The sequence below is a fragment of the Bactrocera neohumeralis genome, chromosome 3, assembly GCF_024586455.1.
Source record: "Bactrocera neohumeralis isolate Rockhampton chromosome 3, APGP_CSIRO_Bneo_wtdbg2-racon-allhic-juicebox.fasta_v2, whole genome shotgun sequence".
In the NCBI taxonomy this organism is placed as follows: Eukaryota; Metazoa; Arthropoda; class Insecta; order Diptera; family Tephritidae; genus Bactrocera; species Bactrocera neohumeralis.
In genome coordinates, this window is record NC_065920.1 from 7,958,337 (window position 1) to 7,981,487 (window position 23,151).

At 36.1% G+C, this 23,151-nt stretch overlaps 2 protein-coding genes across 4 annotated transcripts in view; one reads left to right on the plus strand and one right to left on the minus strand.

Moving 5' to 3' along the window:
- LOC126752225 (uncharacterized) overlaps positions 1-23,151 on the plus strand; it is a 119,931-nt gene that overhangs the window by 18,660 nt on the left and 78,120 nt on the right. The gene's annotated exons all lie outside the window — the stretch shown is intronic.
- LOC126752216 (putative gustatory receptor 28b) overlaps positions 1-23,151 on the minus strand; it is a 49,371-nt gene that overhangs the window by 17,551 nt on the left and 8,669 nt on the right. Inside the window, exon 1 of one of the 2 annotated variants that reach the window (XM_050462858.1) lies at positions 12,123-12,780. The exons of the other annotated variant lie outside the window; for it this stretch is intronic. Coding sequence (XP_050318815.1) covers positions 12,123-12,767 — 645 coding nt within the window. The 5' untranslated portion in view covers positions 12,768-12,780. Of the gene's footprint in view, positions 1-12,122; positions 12,781-23,151 lie in introns of those variants that run through there. 2 annotated transcript variants of the gene reach the window in all.

A 23,151-nucleotide genomic window follows, 5' to 3' on the forward strand; every position in this document is an offset into this window, starting at 1 on the left:
TAGAAGAGTAAATAAAATTAGCCTACTTTTTCAATGATAACATAAGCAGTAGCATGGAACACCTGGGGGATCAAAATTTTGACAAAAAATCGCCCTCTAATATACTTAATAATCTTCGTAACCGCTAAATGTGCTCAGAACAAATTTTTAAGTTCCACCTACTGACAGTGTGGATGAAATCAGAATATAACTATACCCACTCCCCTTTTAACGGTTTTGTTAAAAACTACTAAAAGCGCGATAAATCAATAACTAAATGCTTCATAGACATACAATTTTCATTTTGGATTTGCTCATTCTACCGATCTTCATCAGCGATCTCTTCTCGGCCTTCCAAAAAGGCCTAGTGCCACCGAAACACACCACTTCTTGCTAAAGCAACATCTGGGTAAGCCTGCTTGTTCATATTAAAAGTCTCTGTCGCAGATTTACCGAGTTTCACACAAAATTTAATCGCGTACCTCTGCTCTAACGAATGCTGCTTTTCGGCTTGCACCACTCACAGAAACACGTCGCGCGAAAATGTTTGTCCTGACTCTCCAGGTGCTCGGAAACAACTGATCAGCCGCTCGGTCGTTAGCTAGGAACGCCCTCTATCGAATCCAGTCAGTACACTCTGAAGTACAGTCGAGGCGGAAGAAAATCGGTTCTATTACCTTCCGGACAGACCCTGTATGAAGTTTTGCCAACCCCTGAAGATAATTTTCCGTCTTTGATCCTTGCAAGCATATGGAATGTTCAGTTACACCGGAATTTAGCTCTTCCTTACTTGTTTACAGATCAGGATGTAATCTAACCTCGTAAAACTTTTGTTTGTAATATTTTAAATATTTACATAATTACCTTATCCACCCTTTACTCACCTTATTCAAGGCCTTAATTCTCAACTTCGTCGACATCATTAAATAATTGAATAGACAAAGCGAGAAACATATTCCAATCTGTTGACTTAAAACAATAAATATTAATTGCCACGATGGTAATGTTTGTAAACGAATCCAACAGCTTATATAAATTATGCAATTAATCGAGTAAATAAAACTCGTAAAACTTAGCTGCCAAATTACATTTTTCAACAAATTCCTATAATTCCAACGGATGCCAATTCGTTCGAAACTCTTATCAATTTTCGGAAAATGCTCGAAAACCCACAGCAACTGTCGTCTACGTAGAGTATTCGTGATTGCCACGATCAACCCCAAAATCACGTTTGTCAAAACTATAGCCATTTCTCCACCATTTGTGATTTCCGAATTGAGAAAGTTCCCGATAAATGTCGCATTGTTGTAAACTACGTACACACAGCAGTAAATCCAAAAACTCAAATTCAAAAATATAACAATAAGTGAAAATCGTGAGGGTGCCAATGATTTGAAGCCCCGCTCATTGCTAACAACGACGAATGATGTGATGCCGAGTGCGTGTGTGAAGAACAATAACGGTTCTATGGATTTATAGTATTCGTGAGCACCGAATAGATTTGCAAAAGTCCGTCGCACCACAAGCATTTTCACTCTTGCCAACATAATCACAAACTGATACTTTATTCCACCTACGGACACAGCAAGAGCCCGATTAATTTTTTTATTAAATCATTATACACCATTTGCACTCATGCATACTTGGAGTCAAGTCAATTTTAATCAAATTTGAAGCATTAATGCATGCGTAGGCAAAATATTTAACCCCGCTAGGAACTTAAGTGCTTTCAAGTTCACTAAATATTTAGTGTTTAGTAAACCAGTACCCAATTGACACGGGTTTTTTAATTAAATTTATTAATTGACTAAATAAATCACTCGAAGAAATGAGCTTCTAACACTTTGGCAAATTACCCGTATTCAGTAAAAAATTGTACCAATTTGAAAAGTGTGTCTTAACGGGAATGTGCTGACAAACTTAACCTCATGACATGTTTTCACTATAAATGCTTTATGGCGGAATTAATAAATGAAGTAGATCATATACGTATATGGTATATGTATATGACAATGCGCCACTGCTTTGTCATTGTCCATTTTGGCAGAGTGAGTTTAACATATGAATTTTGAGTAGAAACGTCCACAATACCTTAAACTTTCTTAGTTAAACTGCATAAATCATTTTGTAATCTAAAAATCATGGCATGTCAAAAATCACTTGTTTACCATTAGAATGCACAATTGTGGTTAATAATGTTTAATTATGACATCTGACACCTGACAATGCAGGATATTATTATTAATATACTAGAGGGTTTGTCCGGAAAGTAATAGGACTGAGTCGATTCAAAAAAGTTATTGGACCAATCATTACAATTCTTTAAAAACTTTCAAAATAGGCTCCTTCTGCGTTGATGCAGCATTATAGCATTGAAGGCGTCACGGAAGGCATTCTCCGGACCACCGAGGTGCATGCTGCTGGGATCGCGTCTGTCGTTTCATAACGCTTGCCTTTCATCGGCCTTTTCAGGCAAGCAAACAAAAAAAGTCAAAGATCCATCATTCGTCACCTGTAATTACGTTCTTCAAACATTTAGGGTCACTTTCACACATGTTCAAATTTTCTTGGCCCACCTCCACTTGTCGCATTTTCTGGTCGTCAGTGGGCACTTTTGGCAACGCATCTTCAAGTGCTCCGTCAAAATATCATGAACCGCAGATTTTGATAATTTTAACATCTGCGCAATTAAACGAATACTTAGTCGACGGTCTGAGTTCAAAACTTTGCGCACACGAGTTACATTGTCGGTGTTTGGCGAAGTCGCAGGTCTCCCAGCACGGTCTTCATCAGCGACCTCTTCCCGGCTCTTTAAAAAGTCCTGGTGCCATCAAAACACACCACTTTTTGCTAAAGCAACATCTAGGTTAGCCTGCTTGATCATATCAAAAGTCTCTGTCGCAGATTTACCGAGTTTCACACAGAATTTAATCGCGTACCTCTGCTCTAACGAACGCTGCATTTTCGGCTTGCGCATCAGAAACATGTCGCGTCAAAATGTGTGTCCTGACTCTCCAAGTGCTTGGAGACAACTGACCGCTTGTTCGTTAGCTAGAACCGCTCGCGGCGGAAGTAAATCAGTCCTATTACTTTCCGGACAAACCAGGTATACGACGATCTCGACAGAAGCATGGTAACGAAAATCAAAACACGATGCAACGAGCTCTCTGGGTGCAAGAAAGCAAAAGTAGTGTATGAAACGGTAGATCGAAGTACACAAAATTCCTATTGGCGCTCGATAGAAGAGACTGTAGGAAAATTATCGGATTAATAACTGGTGACTGTCTTGTGCCGGCACATGCACACAGAATGGGACTGACAGATCGAGAAGACTGCAGGAAATGTTTAGAGCAGGACTACAGGGAAACAGTGGAGCATCTCTTGTGCACTTGTCCCGCATTGGCAAGACTACGCTATAAGCATCTGGTGTCCCCACGGTATAATACACTGGGGAAGGTATCGATAGTGAGGCCGAGGAGTCTGTCAAAATTCGCGTCAAGCGCAGGCATCCTAAAGGATGATTACTTCTCTTGAGCATACATAGGAACTGAACTTATTTATTGGCCTACCAGTTTAACCTAACCTAACCTTCCTAAACGATAGCTTCAGCGTTGCTATCATCAAGTCCAGTAAATAGTTTTTACTTTACATTTGGATTACGGAATAACTCCCATGAGGTTTTTCTTATTTCCTCTTATTTGCATTTTTTGTAAATAATTATGATGACAATTATTTCGAAATGTTTGGTTACATGCCATATATTATTTGTTACATTGTATGTAAAGTCTGGCACTTGCTCAAAGATATTTATAGATAGTCTAAAAATGGGGATAAACAAAAAGAGCAGTGACCCCATGCCGTTTGCATGACCTTGAGCAATTAACATGCTTTACCGTTATTTTGCATTACAACCGACGTCATTCTATACAGGTACATATGGTGTTGTAAAGTTGTAAGTCATTCTATTGTTAACGTATTTGTGGTCATGTTGCTAGCCGGCTACATTTTGCATAGTAACTGTTGTAAGTGAATGCGAGTGTGTACTGCTGCCAAAGCCTGTGCAATGCATTGCAGAGACCGTTAGTTTTTTCTGCTTTTACACATTATTTATATATGGTTGTGTTTAGCTTAATAATGTTTTTTTTTTTTGTTTTTGTAAATTCATAACTGTCGGTATGTATGCGTTCTTGCCCTCCATCGCCTGTGGCGTGCCATAAAATCGTTGAAATACCGTTGCCATCACTGCAGTATAAGAAAAGCTTTGAGGCAGCCTTTCTGACGAAGCATCCTAACTATTGGACTATTTCAACCAGATCTGGCATTAAACGCAGCATTACTTAAAGTCATACTTTCTAAAACACACACTGAAACAAGAAAGGAAGTGTTTAGTTCGGGTGTAACCGAACATTTTTTACTCTTGCAAAAAGTAAGGATCTAGGACGGCGATTTTTTAAATATCTAGTCGAAAAAGTCTTTTCGTTTTTTGTCAATAAATGTCGCTGCAGTCGTATATCTCCAGTGTAGTGTTGGAAAGGTGAGATTTTAAGCTTCATTTAACCAAACAAAAAATTTAATTCGGGGCAGTTTAAAAAAATGTTACACATGAAGTGTCTGTGAAAAATTTAATGGACCGAATTAACATTTGCGATTCTTCGCTGAAACGAAGTGAAATCGAACCATTTTTTAAGCGAATGGTAAAAGGAGACGAAAATAATGTGCGAAAAAGTTCATGGTTCAAGCGTGGTGAAGATCAAAAAATGGTCGCAAAGCCAGGATTGACCCCTCGAAAGGTCAGGACAACGCTAGACCACACACATCTTTGATGACTCGGCAAAAACTGAGCTTGGCTGGCAAGTTTTGATGCATCCACCATTTAGCCCTGACCTTGCACCAGCGGACTACCATTTGTTTCGGTCAATGTAGAACTCCCTCAATGGAGTAAAGTTGGCTTCAAGAGAAGCCTGTGAAAATTACTTGTCGCAATTCTTCGCCGGGAAACCAGAAAAAACCAAAAGAAATAATGTCTCAAGCGGAAAAATGGCAAAAAGTGGCTGAACAAAATGGTACATATTTGGCTGATTAAAGTTCAAAAATAAATTGAAGTTTGATTAGAAATACGAAAAGACTTTTTCGACTTGCCAATATTATCGACTGCCTGTTGAATGTAGGCTAGGATATGCCAATAAATAAATTTAATGTTTATTTTTTGTGCTCAGGTAATTCATTACCGCCAGCCATGTGACATGTTTGTTGAGTAATCATAGCTGGCGTGTTAGAATTATGGCTGAAAGGGGTGTGATTGCGATTATTGTTGTACGCATGCATACTTGTATATGTGCATATATTGTAAGTACGTGGGTGGTTCAATTAGTAAGCATATTAATAATTTTCAGTTAAAGAAACTGTTTTCAGAATTTTTCTCAAAATTTTTTAAATGCAGTTTGTTCAACATCTGAAGCTAATTTCCCGTCTTTGATCAAGAGTATGAAATGTTCGGTTACGCCCGAACTTGACTCTTCCTTACTTTTTCTTACTTGCTGATCAACAAGCATCTGTTTCTAATATTATACTATAATACCCTTTTAGTGTCTTTATTGTTGTTTATGTACATACTCTACTTGTGCGGCTGAAAATAAATAAAACAAAGGCAAAATCGTTCTGTTATAAGTGATGGTATTTAAAGAATTGTGCTCAGCGGGTGGTCTACAACTAAAATATGCTTCATGCCAAAGCTTAGCTTATCCACCTCTCACTCACCTTATTCAATGCCTTAAGTCTCAACTTCGTCGACATCATTAAATGATTGAATATTAAAATCGTGAAAGATATTCCAGTCAGTTGATTTAGGGTAATATATATTAATTGCCACGATGGCAACGCTTGCAAACGTACCCAACAACCTATATAAATTATCAAAGTTATCGAGAAAATAAAACCCGTAAAAATTAGCTGCCAAATCAGATTTTGCAACACTTTTGTATAATTCCAACGTATGCCGATTCGTTCGAAACTCTTATCAATTTTCGGAAAATACTCGAAAACCCACAGCAACCGTTGTCTACGTAGTGTATTCGTTATTAAAACGATCACCGCCGCAATGCCGCTTGCCAAAACTATAGCCATTTCGCCACCATTTGTGATATCCGTATTGAGAAATTGCCCGATATATGTAACCTTGCAATAGACTATGTACGCACAGCAGTATGCGTAAAGAGATAAGGTCAAAAATACAACAACGTGTGAAGATCGTGAGATTGTCAGTGATTTGAAGCCCCGCTCATTGTTAACCACGACGTACGATGTGATGCCGAGTGCGTGTGTGAAGAAGAATAACGGTTGTATGGACTTGTAATATTCGTCGGCACGGAGTAGCTTTGCAAAAATCCGTCGCACCACAAACATTTTCACTCTTGGCGATATAATCACAAACTGATAGCCTAGTCTACCGGCGGACGCAGCAAGAGTCCGATGAATTTGTATAAAATCATTATACAATTTGCGTTTATGCATGCATACAAAGGCGCCAATAAATCTCATGTGACGTTAATGTGTTCATTTAATGCTTAACCTTTGTGCGGATACGATATACTTGAAATACCGAATATTACGAATAAAAAAATGCTCATAGTAGGTGCATGTCTGAGAGCATAAAAGGATTTAAACGGATCTTTGTCGATCAAATACCTTCTTGGGGAGACACGTCCTTTTCAGATCGATATCTCAAAAACTGATAGACGAAAATGGCTTAATCGACTCAGTTCGTCTCGCTGATCATTTAAAACTTGCACATATTGGAGAGTGAATCCAACCCATAATGTTCTACTGTGAGGCATAAAAATATGCAGAGAATTAGTTAGTGGAAGCGTGCCTTGGTGAACAGTACCTAAAATATATGATTGTAGGTAACTTTTCGGTTAGACATACCTAGATGCGTAAGTATTGGGTGGGTTGTATGGTCGGGTTGTCTAAAGTTCATTCGTCACATAATATCATGTCTTGTCTGTCAAATAATTACTAACCAATGGCAAATCGCATGAATAATTACTTAAATTCTGTTCTCTTCTTGTTTTCGGTAATAAATACAAATTTCCGTCTTCGGGTTAAACAATTCCCACACGATTCGGAATACGACTACGTAGAAATATCGTTTTAACCAAATATTATCTTTTTTGTTCAAACTACATGTACACAATATAAAATATCCATCATTAAATTAATTAACATGGTAATCAAAAAGTCGTAGCATGCCAAGGGTCACTTGGTTAAGCAGTGAAATGGCCGATGAGTGTCGATTAAATTAATGTGACAACTGACAAATATTATCAACACTTTTTTACAAGATTATAAAAGACATGTGTATTTGGGATTGTCACCATCACGCAGGCATAATGTCTGTTTACACTTGACCCTTGTATAAATAAAATGCCACGCGATAATAAATATACAAGGTGCTTTCCAAAGTAAGCAGGACTTTAAACAAAAAAAAAAACAGAACAGATGGCTTTTTGGGCAAAATCAATTTATTTTATTCAAAATAGTCTCCTTCTGCTTCAATACAGCTTTTTGACCGGTCCAAAAGCATGTCGAACGAGTGTTTTAGCTCGTTGGTCGGTATGGCCGCCAGTATGCCGGTGCAAGCCTTTTGAATGGCCTCTACGTCTGCATAACGCTTTCCTTTCTTAGGCAAATGCATTTTTCCGAAAAGGAAGAAGTCACACGGTGACATATCAGGTAAATACATGGAGTGGTTAATGGTCAAAATGTGATTTTTTGTCAAATAATCGTCCTTCGAACGTTGGATTCTGAGCAATTTTTGGCCGTCAGTCAATTTGTGCAGAACAAACCGTGCACACACCTTTCGTATGCCCAAATGTTCGGTCAAAATGCGATAAATCGATGTTTTGGAGATGTTCAATTCCATTTCCGTGAATTTCAATATTGATTTCGGCTGATTTTTGATGAACTCACGCACAGTTTCGATGGAATTTTCGGTGATCACGGATTTTGATTGGCCCACATGTTGATCGTTATTTATGTCCTCCCGACCACTTTGAAAACGTTGAAACCCCTCGTGCACTCTGCTATGAGATAAGCAATCATCGCCATAAACTTGTTTCATCAATTGAAATGTTTCGGTAAAAGTTTTACCAATTTTAAAACAAAATTTAATGTTGGCTCTTTGTTCGAAGCTCATTTTCGCACCGATAACACAAACATACCTACACTTAAAACCCAATAACTTCACTACCAATCAATGAAATGTCATGAAATTCTCACTGGACAATCGATAAAAATAGCAGATATTAACGCACCAGTCGACATATAGATGGCGCCACCAGGGGGCGCTAGATTCACAAAGTTCTGTTTACTTTGGAACCTACCTTGTATGTACTTTATCGTGTAGTCATTTATTAATATGTTAATGTGAACCAAAAGTGGTGAATTGCAATTTTTTATTAGTTTGTTTTCAGTAGTTTCAGTAATCTTATGGGTACAATTCGAAGCTGACTAGGCATATTTGGACTATTTTCCGAGTGATGTCATATTAGTGATAGTGAGCAAACGGAAGAAACCAACTAATAAATTTTTCGAAATTAAAGGCTTTCGACTTTAGAATTGAATTGAAATTAAAATATACACTCTCTTAATTTTGAATTAGGGTACAATATAGTAGAATTGTCTAACTTAACTTCTCAACCATTTGATTGAGTAAGAGGGTTACCTTTTATCATTCATGATTAGAGGACAAAAGAAATATATAAAAGTGTTTTCTTTTTTTTAATCAAACTTCAACTTATTTTTTTTTTATTTATAATGAACTCTCATGAACCAAACATGTACCATTTTGGTCGACCACCTTTTGCTACTTTTCCGCCAGACATTATTCTATCAATGTAAAAATTTTCTGTTTTCTCGGCGAAAAACTGCGACAACTACTTTTTCACAGGCTTCTCTTGAAGCCAACTTTACTCTATTAAGGGAGTTCTGCATTGACCGAAACAAATGGTGGTCCGATGGTGCAAGGTCACGGCTATATGGTAGATGCATCAAAACTTCTTAAGCAGGCTCTCCCAGTTTTTGCTGTGTCATCAAAAATATGCGTGGTCTAGCGTTGTCCTTATGAAAGACGAAGCTCTTTATGTTTATCAGTTCTGGCCGTTTTTTTCGACTACTTGCTTCAATCATTCGACCAGGATGGAGTTGCTCATAATTGATGATTTCTTTCCAATCCCACCAACTACTCAGCATAACCTTTCGAGGCGTCAATCCTGGCTTTGCGACCATTTGTTGAGCTCCACTACGCTTGGACCATGATCTTTCTTAAACATTATTGTCGTATTTGATGCACTTTTCGTCTCCTCCTTCCATTCGCTTCAGAAATGGTTCGATTTCACTTCGTTTCAGCAAAGAATCGCAGAATAATTCGGTCCGTTAAAATTTCAACTGAGAAGTCACGTGGTAGCCAAACATCGAGCTTCGTTTTGTAGCCAGCCTTTTTTAAATGGTTCAAAACCGAATGATTATGAAAGTTAAGTTCTTTAGCGATGTCATGGCTACTTATGTGAAAGTCTTGGTCAACATTTTCCACAATTTCATCGACTTTTTCAACGACAGGCCGAACAGAGCGAGGGGCATCTTTCACATCGATCTCACATTGTCTCCGTAAACTTCGTAAATTTCATTGATGGCTTGCGTGGCATTCTTCCCTTTTTTATACAAAAATTTCAAAATATACCAAACTCAAGAATACAATAATATGTGAAATTCGTGAGATTGCAAATATTTTGAACCCTCGCTCATTGCTCACCGCGACGCACGATGTCATGCCGAGTGCGTGCGTGATGAACAATAAAAGTTCTATAGATTTGTAGTATGCGTGAGCATTGAGTGCATTTGCAAATGACAAACTGATAGCCTAGTCCACCGACGGACATCGTTATACTCTTGCAACATGTTGCTACAGGGTATAATAGTTTTGTTCACCTAACGATTGTATCACTTTTCAGTATACATACTTATGTATATAGCTTATGTAACATTATAAAATTTTGCAATAATAATTTCTTTCAAGTATACCTTATGATCAAAAGTTGTCCAAATCCAACCAAAACTGCTTAAGCCCTTAAATGCCGGAAATGTAGACTCGATTTCAGTACCTATAGTTGACCTTTGCCCGAAAATATCAGTCAATGTATGGTATATACAATTAAAATTCAGAGAAAATCCTCTACTGATAATATCTCTGTGTATTAAAAAGGGTTGAATCGGGTCAACCCTTCCCTAAGCCTCCATATACCTAATATAAAATTTCCGGGTGTAGTATACCGCATATGTGAGTTATCTCAATGAAAATGAGAGAGCGTATTTTACTCATAACAGTGTATCTTTGTACCTAAAATAGGTAAATTGGACGAAAACTTCACCTAGCCCCTATACAATTAATATCAGAATTTTCGAACTGACTTTACTCCATATGAGTTGGTCATGGATTGTATGTCAGGAATTTTATTTAGTATGCGATATGCCAGTAGTATGTGTTGCAGGCAAGTAGAGAAAAAATTGGGACGAAACTACCCCCATCGCCCATATTTTCCTGAAGGATTTTTTCGGTATTTGATTCTTGCAAGTTGCAAGAGTATAAATGTTCGGTTACACCCGCACTTATCCGGTCCTTACTTCTTTTAAATAATTAAACCACTTGTCCAGTGCATGCATGCATACTTCAAGTCAATTCTAACCAAGTTAAAAACATTTCACATTAATGCATGCGTTCACAAAATATTTAACCCCTGCAGGAACTTTAGTGCCTTCGAGTTTACTGAATGCATAGAATATTAAAAACGGGTATCCGGTTTTTAATTAGATTTATTAATCGAGTAAATAAATCTCTCGGAGAAATGGTATTCTGACTCTAAAGTAAAATACCCGTATTAGGTAAAAAATTGCAAAAATTTGAAAAATGTGTCTTAACGGGAGCTTAACGTCCTGTCATGCATTCGCCATGAGTGCTATGTGTAGGACATTGGTCAATGAATCAAAAATAGTTCAAATACATATGTATGTGACAACACGGCATTGCTTTGGCATTGCAGACTCTTTCAGTAGAAATGCCACAATTCCTTAGACCTTTTTGTTAAAGTACATATACACAACTTTTTTTATGGTCCACACGTTTAAAACAACAATTAATCAGTATTATAATCTAAAAATCGTAGCATGTCCAATCACCTGTTTACAATTGGAATGCACAATTGAAAGGTTTTAAGAAATAAACAAAAATCGGTTAATCCTAAAGGTAATATAATAACTTAGCAAATGGTCGGAAAATATTCGCCGAAGGCATTGAAGGCAGTTTTGGTTCGATTTACGCGATTCCTAGACACAAGCTGGCACACCTCAAATGCACTATTCGCGCAAAGTCCGATTTTGCCTATTTGCAGACTGTAACATTGCATATTAGAGGAATATCACATACCAAATTTTCTTGAAATCGGTCAGGCGGATTGCAAGTTATGTGATTTTACCAAAAAGTGGGCGGTGGTACGCCCATCGTCCAATTTTCACACCAGTTCCGACAAAGCCCTCTCATACCATCTCGGATGTAAAAATTAATGCCTCTGGCGTCCTTAATTATTGATTTCGAATCGGTTAATTTACTGCAAAAATGTTGCATCTCCTTTCACTAGACCTATAAAGAAGACCACTTCTCTTGTTATGAAAAGATTCGTCATAATAATTGTAAATCTACTTTGCCACAATGCTTCCACTTTACGAAATCTGAGAATTATTCCGCATAAAGCAATAGTTTAAGGATCGTTATTGCGGAACAGTAAAAGCTTAAGTAAATACATATTTGAATATCTTCAGTTGAAATTTTTTGAGTGCGTGTCAATTGATTCTGTGCACAACTTTCCTTAACTCACATATCGCGAGTAAAAATTTCGTTCTTCCGGTTAGCGAAAAAATGGGTTACTGAAACTGCCTATCATTCCATATCCTTCTTATGTACATATATACATACGTATATAATATTTATAAAACATATCAAAAACTACAAGTATTTCTTAACTTGTCTTTGTATAAGTTTTGGAATTAAAGAATATGCGTTTTTAAATTTTTTGTTTATTTTAAACCAAACTCACCTCATTCAATGCCTGCAGTCTCACTCCCGTCGACATCATTAAAAAATCGCATAAAAAAATTGTAAATTGTAAAACAATCATGACACTTAAGATGACATAAGATAACTGCAACGTTGGAAAAGCATTTAAACGATATGAACAAATTATATTAATGATCAAAGTAATCGAGAATTGCGATACGATATACATGAGACGCCGAATCTCTCCGTAAAATACTTTTCTATAATTCCATTGTATGCCAATCCGGCCAGATTTTCGATCAATTTTTAAAAAATGCTTGATAAGCCAATGTAGTTGCTGTCCGCCGGCAAAGTTCCTTATTAAAATATTTACATTCGCAGTGCAGATTAACGGGGATACAACCTTTTCGAACACAGCCGTATAATCCGAATCCATGAAATTTCCAACAAATGTAGACTTGGAACGTATTATGCAAACGCCACAGTAGACGATTACAGCCAAATTGAGTATTAAAACAATATATGAAAATCGTGAGTTTGCCAATGACTTGACACCTCGTTTGTTCGTAACCACGACATAAGATGAAACGCCGAGTAGATGCGTGATGCCGAATAAAGGTTGAATGGCTGTATAATATTCGTCGTTAGAGTTTAGATGTGTTAATGTCCGTCGCAATACGAACATTTTCACTGTTTACTCTGTAATCACAAACTGACAGCGAAGTCTACCAATAGACGTGGAGAAAGCTCGGAATAAATTTTTATAATATATAATCATCATGCCACGAGCAGGTGTGCATACAAAGACTCCAATAAATCACATGCGACATTAAAAATTGTGCCCTTGTAGGAATATTGGGGCATTCAAGTTGAATTCATATTTTAAATACATAGTGACAAACAAGAACCCGGAATATACATATAGAAAATATATAATAATACATATATAGAAAAAAAATTGCTAATAATTTATGATATCCGATGGGTTTAATTTTTGTTTAATTAGTCAGTCACAAATAGTGATAATTTGAAAAGTGATTCCAACTGGGAATGTGCAACTCCTTAACATTTAGTTCATAAAGCTAATTAGTTAAAAAATTTCCAAGCTTTTGTGGAGGAAAGTGAAATGGAAATGAAATTGACCAAATATATGACAGCTGCTTGGTTATTGATGCAGAAATATCCACAAAACCAACTATTATTCTCTTATTTAGACTGCATACGCGAATTATTTTGTACAGTATACACGTTTAAACCATCAATTAATCAGTATAGTAATCTACAAATCGTGGCATGTCAAAAGCCACTTGTTTATCTATTAGAATGTACAATTAGAAAATGTGACTACTAACAAACAGAATTGGTGCTTAGTGCATTTACGAGAGGCTTTTGTAATTTGGACTGCCACCATGCAAGCTCTTTGTTTGTTTATGCTTTCAGACTCTTAACCTCTGAATAAAAAACAATGCCATAAAATAATGAATTTATGCATTTATTCCGGGTTTAATCTCATATATCTCTAACAGGGTAACTGTTCATTTGCAGGCACTCCTGATATCGTACCACTGTAACAAATGACCGCCATACAAATTAGTCAATCTAAATCAAGTTATTCTATGGGAAACTTTTTTATTTGACATTACATTTTCACGAAAGTTGGCATAAGTAATTTTTCAAGGAAAGGCGACAATCGTCGAACACGATCTGAGATTGGTACGATTAAACCACTAAAGCATATAGCTGCCAAACTGACCGATTAAAACCTAGTAGAGATCCTTTTACACCCTTTTATATTATAAACAAGTAAGAAAGGACTAAGTACGGGTGCAACCGAACATTTTTTCCTCTTGCAATTTGCAAGAATCAAAGTCAGAGAAATACTTTAAGACGTAAAACGTCAACCAGCGCCGATTCTCTTTAATCTATGCAATTTTATATATACATATACTATAAATAACTCATACACTAACCGACATATTCACAATAGTATTATTTAAAATTATTATTAGTGCAAAACTGTATCCCGTTATATTGAATAGTTCTTGATTTGTGTACTGGAAAGTGAAAGTATCAAATAGAATGTAAAGTTGTGTTATATGTGATGTTGGCGAGAGCTATTCTTTAGCGAATTTGAATAGGTGGTGGTGTCTTTTTTGCTGTATATTCTTCAATTGCGCCTGAAGAAATCAATGTTCCTCTAGCAGACTTCATTGAGTTTAAGTGCATTAAGTGGCTTATTCCTATCAATATGGAAAAAGTCATTTATAATTCCTTTGCATAAGAGTGGATTTAAGTCATCTATTGAAAACTACAGGAAATAGCAAAGTTGCCAGCAATACCTAAACTTTTTGCACCAATTATAACAGACGATATAACCTTCTGAATTTCTCCACTAATTTCTTGTTCTCAGCACGGTTTTCGTAAGGGAAATGTACAGTAACTAATTTGCTAGAATTTGTAACACATGTATCAACGGGCTTTAGGGAAAATAATCATACTGATATATATACTTGTATACATATATGTATATATTGTTTCTGTAGCCGAGCAGCTTAAGATCGCAATGCTTAACATTCTCTTGCCTTTTATGACTCGGCTAATTCCCCTCACTTGCGGTTTGCGCCCCTAGGTATATTATTATTATACCATTTCGGAGATAAAATTTAATGTCTCTGGTGTATTTAGTTATTGAGTTATTGGGCTTTTAGTAGTTTTGAACTGTACCATTACATATATGGAGAGTGAGCGGGGTTATCTTCCGATTTTATTAATTTTCACGCTGTCGGTAGGAGTTCTCACAGTATTTGAGCCGGGTAAATTTGGTTGTTTTAGTTTTAGTAGTTTAGGAGATTTGTACATTAAACATATTAGAGGGCGGGCCACGCCCACTTTTTAAAAAATTTTCGCCCACAGGTGCCCCTTGCTACTGCAGTCGCCGCATACCAAGTTTCAGCAAGATATTTATTTTGACTCAAGTTACAGCTTGCACGAACGGTCAGACAGACAGTCACTCGTATTTCAGCTTTTCTCGTCATCATGATTTACATATTTGTAATTAATCCTTTATCTATCTCGCTTAGTTTTAGGTGATATGTATAACCGTGAGGAGAACAAAATTATTATACTTTGTAGCAAAATGTTGCAAGAGTATAACAATCTTGTCGTTACACACCATTTTTTACCCGTTACATTATTCGTAATCTCCGGCAATGATAAAGCGATATTTATAGATGGTCTAAAAAAGGAGAGAAACAAAAATAGCCGTGAGCCTCGCGCCATTTGCATGACCTTGAGCAATTAACATACTTTGCTGATATTTCACGTTACAACCAACAGTATTACAAGTGTACATATGTATATGTTGTTGTAAAGTTGTAAGTCCTTCCAATGCTAATGTGTTTGTGGTTGCTAGCCGGCTAAATTCGGCATAGTAACTGTTGTAAGTGAATGCGAGTGTGTACTGTTGCCGAAGCCGGTGCAATGCACTGCAGACACCGTTAGTTTTTTCTGCTTTTACACACTATTTACATATCCCTTTCAGACCTATGCTTTTGATTCCTTCTAATTCCACCGAAATCACCTATCTGAAAGAAAGTTTTGCATTTTTTGATCACAAATTACATGATGAACATGACTGTAATGATTTTTTTTTGGAAAAAGGACATCGCACAATTGTGATACCTAGGTCTTAGGCTGAAAAATTGCTCCAAGAAATAAGACACAAAAATAATATTTCGTTTTCTCTTTTATTGAAAAAAAATGAACAAAAAGTCATGCCGAAAATTCAATGCATTAATAGAAAAAAATGTTAGGTACTTCATTGCCTTAGGAATAAAATAGCTAATTAATAAGGAACATAGTTAGTCTTTTGTGTGGTACTGTTCAAAACAATCCTTGTTTTTTGCTAGACAAAGGCTGACGTGGCATTTTTGGCATCGTCCTCTTGTCCGACTACCGCAATTATTGCGGCAAACTCTAGGTGCCTCATCTGCGACTGAGGGCCAATGATCGTAGCGATCAAATCTTACGTCGTCAGGTGCATCATGTGGTCGATACTTCGTTCCATACATATTTTCATCGACTTTAAACGGTTCAACATAGTCAGGAGCTTGATAATATCCCGCCAGTACTGTTCCCAGCTCCATTTTGAACGTTAAAAAGGGTTTAACTTTGGACTTATGCAGGCCGGCTAATTTGGCATCTCTTTTAGACTCCATCCATGAGTTGAATACAGCCAGATCAAGAAAATGAAAAAATACTTTTACAGTCCATTTCCTGGTTTTCATTTTTGTCCTGTAGTATTCAAGCATCTGGTCAGCTATATCGACACCCCCCATAAATTCATTATAATTTTCTATAACTTTTGGGATTTGCACAGGGCAACGGCGTTTCATGTTTTTGTTCCACCTATCTGTCTCGCCGATGGGGTCTTTGCCGCACTGGCTGGAAACGACTACGACACCTTTGCTATCTTTCCATTTGACAACGGCTACATTGTCACCGTTCGTGAACTGGATAATATCACCCCTATTCATTTCCTTGTCCTGGGGAAATTTCAAATTTTTGTCCAATCGATTTGCCATTATGGTTCCTGTTCCATGGAAACCGATTTGGTGCAACGACTGAATGAGGGGTATTGTTGTGAAAAAGCGATCAAAATATATATGGCTGCCTTTTGGAAGGTGTTTTGTTAGCCTCATTATAATAGATGTGCCATGCCCTAAGCCACAATCTTGAAAAGTGCCAGCGCCTTGAAAAACTTCAAAGTCCACTATCATGCCACTTGCAGTTGCACATACCAAATTTTTTAGACCAGTAGGTCTTGGTTTTGATCGAATTGTTTGACGCGCAGGGCATCATCCAGGAAATGGAATAACTTGTTCATCCATTGAATACTGTGTTATTTCAGTTGCTAAATTATTGCAACGGTTTCTTACTAAATCGATCACAGGTTGTACACGCCACAATTTGTTACAGGGGTCTGGCACAGAAACATCTGCAAAGTGAATGTCCGATCGCATTTGCAAAAATTTGTCACGTGACATTGAATTGTAAATTGCAGGAATTTGGCATTCATGTGACCAGTACATTCTTATTTTCGGAAATCCAAGACACCCCACTATCATTGCGCATCCATAAAATCGTTTAAAATCGGCTTGTTGATATCGGACTTCCTGCCCACGTGTGCTCATAACGTACATTTTTGTAAATTTTATAGCATCGTCGTAATGCGATTCTGGGAAGTAATTCTTGAAGTACTCCAATGGTGTTTTTACTAATGCTATGTTTTGACAACCAGATGCAATGGGTAGATCGTTGCAATCAAATGGAGCACTTTTCCATAGTTGGCGTCTTTTCGCTGTATTACTTGTGGAAGTGCATGACTGAGTCGTATTTAGTGAAACATTTCTGATAGATGATGGCTGTGCTGCATTTAACAAAATATTAGAAATAATGATTGGCCGTGATGTTTGCAGAGCTGCTACACTTGAATCGTCCTGAGAAATTGCTGATGCAGTTGCATTCTCATTATCATCTTCATCACTTGCTGGAGATTCTGGGAAAATGTTGAATGGTACAAAAGTTTCATCATCAATATCATTATCGTCACTGAAATCTGCATCAGAATCGTCTAAGAGGTCTAATGCAGCTTGAACGTCGTTATCATTATTGAAATCAAAGTATTTTCCTGTAAAAAAATGTAAGATAGCACAAACGTGAGTTTACATCAAAAAAACATGCTGTGCCTATATAGCACAATTGTGATATGTCAACTTTACTAACACCTAGCTGCCTGAAAATGTTAAACAATTCAACATTATATTGTGACAAGATCGAACACACTTACTATTTATCAACAAAATTCACTACTTATGATTTAAATTTATGTAAAACAAATAAATAAATACTCACTATGTGGCCGCATGTTTACACTTTTCGGATGACGTTCTCAAACAGCTGACTCTTTTGTTTCTTTTGTGCAGTTTTTTCGTTTTCTTTTGTTTAGAGTGAGACCACAAGAGAACGCACAATCATTACATATCGGTAACAAAGCTATAAAATAATATTTGAACGTCATTGAAAGAAAAAAACAGCAGATCTCACAATTGATTAAGCTAGGTCTGAAAGGGATATGGTTGTGTTTAGCTCAATATTTTTTTACTATTGTAAACACAAGGTGTTTGTATGTAGTTGTGCATGTTTTCCATATACTGTTTTGGTGTTAAATCTTCGTTTGTAATTCTTGAATTCATTATATTTACATACACCCTCAATAGGGTATCTTGGAGATCTTATAAATCATATATAGTACAGTGTGGGACAAAATTAAAGCACGGAATCTACCTAGTCGGTATTTATTTAACCGTAATTGCCGTGCAATAGATGTTGCAGACATAAAAGGGTAATTTTTTATTGCCCGAATGACAGCCTTATCCTCTCTAAGACAATTATATGTATGTATATCATACAAACTGACCGCTCAGAAAATGTTATTGTATGGAATATTTGGTATTTATGAAGAGTTTTATAGGTCGGGTACGATTTTCCTTGTTTCTTTTTAAACTCTTGCAACATGTTGCAAAAGAATATAATAGTTCTATATTTAAATGATCAGTGTGACGAAACGAATTGGTCTCAGAGTGACCGTCTGTCCGTCCGTCTGTCTGTCTGTGCAAGTTGTAAAAATTGAGATAACTTGATGAAACTTTGTACATGTGTTCTTTGACAAAAAACAGGACGAGTTCGTAGACGGGCGTAATCGGACCACTGCCACGCCCACAAAATACTTTAATTTGGCACAGAGGTTTCCTTTAGCTAGAAGCACCTGTGGGCTTTTGAAAAATGGGCGCGGCCAACCCTTCAAGGGTTTTTGAGGTAAGAAAAAGAAATTTTTTGCGAATTTATTTCTTAAATATGGATTGAGTAATTTTATTCGGTCATTTTGTACATTATAGAGCACACTTTTGACAATATAGGGTAATTTTTTTCCGTCATTTTTTTAGTTTATAAATTTACACACATTTTTCTCAAAACTAATTTTTCAAAATCAGTGTTCACTGTCATTTCAAAACTACTTGACCGATTTATTTCAAACTTTGTACACATTTTTGACATATAAAATACCTCCCCCCATCGTTTTTCAATTTTTATTTTTTTTTACATTAAGTGTGTTTTCCACTCATAAAATGGCGGAATTTTTTAGTGGAAAATAACAGTTTTCATTATAAATGGCTGCCAAAAAATTTTAAATGAAAAAAAAAATTATCAAAGAACGATGGGGGGAAGATTTGATTATAATTTGGCAAATTTTTCTTGGCCTTTTATTTTTATATAATTTTTTTTTTCTCAAGACGTTGTGGGAGAAGCTCTGTTACCGGCTTATGCTTCAATATTTCTGCATAAAAAAATTAACATAGACTGTCAAAAAGGTGCTCAATAGTGCACAAAAGGTTCGAATAAAATTACTCAATCCATACTTAAGAAATAAATTCGCAAAAACGTCATTTTTTACCATGAAAACCTTACCTTATTCATACATGTTTATAACTCATACACTGACCGACGAATTCGGTCAATCACCATTCATATGCAGTAAAGTCTGCCAGATGTTCGAAAATCTGACACTAGTTATGCAGGGTCTAGGACAAGATTTGCCCAATTTTATATCATTTAGGCGCGCTCTCTTAATTTCATTGAGATAACTCTCACGTTGTCTGATATATGCGGTATAAATTCACCAGGAAGTTTGAACATATTGACGCGATTCAAATCATTTTTGATACATGGAGGAAAAGGAAAGGATTCGCTTTGAATTGCAATTGTATATCCCATACATTGACCGATATTTTCGGCCAAAAGTCAACTACATGCACTTGATCCATATATTCAGTACCTAGGGGCTTGAACAGTTTTGGTTCGATTTACGCGATTCCTAGGCATAAGCTGGCACACCTCAAATACGCTATTCGTGCAAAGTCCGATTTTGCCCATTTGCACACTGTAACATAGGATATTAGGGGAATGTCACATACCAAATTTTCTTGAAATCAGTCAGGCGGATCGCAAGTTATGTGATTTGACCTAAAAGTGAGCGGTGGTACGCCTATCCTCTAATTTTCATACCAGTTCCCACAAATCCCTTTCACACCATCTCGGATGTAAAATTTAATGTCTCTAATTTCGAATCGATTAATTTACTGCAAAACTGATGCACCTCCTTTCACCAGACCTATGAAGAAGACCACTTCCCTTGTTATGAAAAGATTCGTCATAATAATTGTAAATCTACTTTGGCGCAATGATTCAACTTTACGAAATCAGAGATTTATTTACCATATAGCAATAGTTTGAGGATCATTATTGCGAAACAATAAAAACTTAAGCAAATGCATTTTTGAATATTTTGAGTTGACATTCTTTGAGTGCGATATGGTTTAGTGTCAATTATTTCTGTTCTCAACTTTCCTTAACCCACATATCGCGAGTAAAAATTTCATTCTTCCGGTTAGCTAAAAAAATGGGTCCTGAAACTGAATAAGAAAGTATCGGGTATTCTTCATTTCCCCCCTCTTCTTCCGCTTATATGGAAGACAGGTAAATTTTTTTTAGGTTTGGTACAACTGTCCTTCATTATGATGCCAAAAATTAGCGTGATCTGTCAACCAGTGTGTTTACAGCAGTTGTTTATGTCAGTCGACCTCAGTAGTATTTGTCAAATTTTAAAATTTTTTTAACGTTTTCGTGTTAAATTTTGGCCAAACACTGAACAAATATCATTGAGCAAGCACCGTATTCACCTGATATGGCCTCCTGTAACTTTTTCTTATTCTTCACACTGAAATATCTACTTCGGGGAACACGCTTCGAATTGAAGGCTATCCCGGAAAGTGCCTATTAAAAATGTTTTGATGATTGGAAGAAGCGTTGGCACATGTGCATTGCTTCAAATGATGTTACTTTGAAGGCGATATAATGGGTCTAATTATTAAATCCGCATCGAAATCGAATTCGTTGCGGAAAGAATTTTCGATCGAAAATGTTCATGCGATTGATACCGTCGATAACCTGCTTTTCCATACCTTAATTTTCGAATTTTTCTGTTTTGCTTAAATCTCTTCAAAAATTATCTAAGAATATGTCCCCAAAGTTATAGATGGGAATTCGAAGTATTTTCGAAGCTAGAAGGAGAATAGTGACCGAGCGTCTAGCAGATATATTAGCGCTTGGGCAGTAAGCGAAAACTTTGACGCGCCATTTTTCGGTTGTTCATTTTTACGATTTTTCTTAATTGGCGGGCAGGATAGAAAAAAAACTAAACGTCGTATGGAATTTTGGCAAAGTTTATTATCTTTGGCATTAAACTATCTTCTATTTAAACTAAAAAAACTAAGAAAACTCAAGTTTGAACATATTTTTAAACGACATAAAGTAAAATTTATTGGCTCAAAAGCCACTTTTTAAATTTTTAAATTTTTTTAGAATCTTACATTTGTTTTTTTTGGAATTTTCTTAGTTTAACTAGAAGATACGTTATTAACAAATATATGAATCTCTTTGAATTTTTTGTTTCCGAAACTATTTGCGACCTGCATTCTGCCCGCCGTGCGACAAATGAACATGCGAAATGCATCGGGAAATTGCTTTCCAGATGCAGAGTACCGAAGATTTCTTATTCAAAAAATTTACAGATGATGTTTAAATATATACTATAGACCCTAGAAATTTTGCTCTGATAACTTATTTCTTTCCCTCCCAAAAAAATTCTCCAAAAAATCGATTTTTTGAAGCCTCTAAAGCGGGGGTGCCTTAAGTAAACTGTGTTATCGTTTCAACAAATTTCAGCAATTTGAAAAATTAAATAAATTGTCTTGGCTTTTTTGTTCGTTTTTACAAATATTTAAAATGGATACAAGCATTATATTTAAGTAATAGTGATGATGAAAATAGTGTAAACATTCGTCGTGAGCGCAGAAATTTGAGGAATATTTCAAAAGACGTGTTGGAAATGGATGACTATAAGTGAGTTTAATTATTTAAGCTAAACAAAAACAACATTTTATTTATACGGATATTATTATATTATATTATTATATTTATACACATTTTGGGGGAATGCGAAAATGAATTTGGAAAAGACAAAAGACGAGGTTCTCTTTCTCCAAAAATGAAACTTGCTGCATGTCTACGTTTCTTAGCCACAGGCAATTATCAACATTTTATTGGAAAGGACTTCAATATAAATATGGCCCAATCGACATTTTGTGTTGTATTAGATGTAGTACTCAACATTCTTGAGTACAGGCTATGTTCAAGATGGATTTCCATTGACATGACCGCCAGCAATGAATTAGAGCAAAAACATATTTTTTTTGGAAAATCAAAAGTTCTTAGTGTGGCAATGGCAGTTGATGGAACTCACGTAAAGATAATGGCCCCGTCAAGAGATAAACCTCTGTATTTTAACCGCAAAGAATTCTCAAGTCTGAATGTTATGGTGGTTAGGCTTTTTCAAAATTAACTTTTTTAACAAAAAGCATTTATATCCGCGGGTGCTCTTTGAGAAAATCCTTTGGCTATGTCTGGGTGCAACTTCATAATATCCACCGGTACTTCAAATTGATTTTTGTTTGTGTGTTTTTGTTTCTTCTCTCTAAATGACACATTTAAAACATAATTTAATGCGTTCTCAGATATTTTTTTGCATAAATACTTACAAATGCTCCATTTTTGCCAATTTACGCAGTTCACTCATCAACGGATAAATTTCGACGAATATTTTCGATTTTGCGGTTTCACTGATTTCGAAATTAGCGCCATGGAATGTATTTTATCGAGTCGGCAAGTAAGTTCAACTGCATCGAAAACTTAATTTTCGATACGGTTTCAATGATTTCATTGTAATAATTTTCGATCGAATTGTTAAGTTTTTTGATCGGAACGGGTTCAATAATTTGACCCAATAAATTTGGATGATGATTGAAAAATTTTCGTTTTATTTATAAATTCCCGATAGTTTCTTTCTTTTATAATATTTATAAAACATATCAAAAACTACCAGTGTTTCTTAA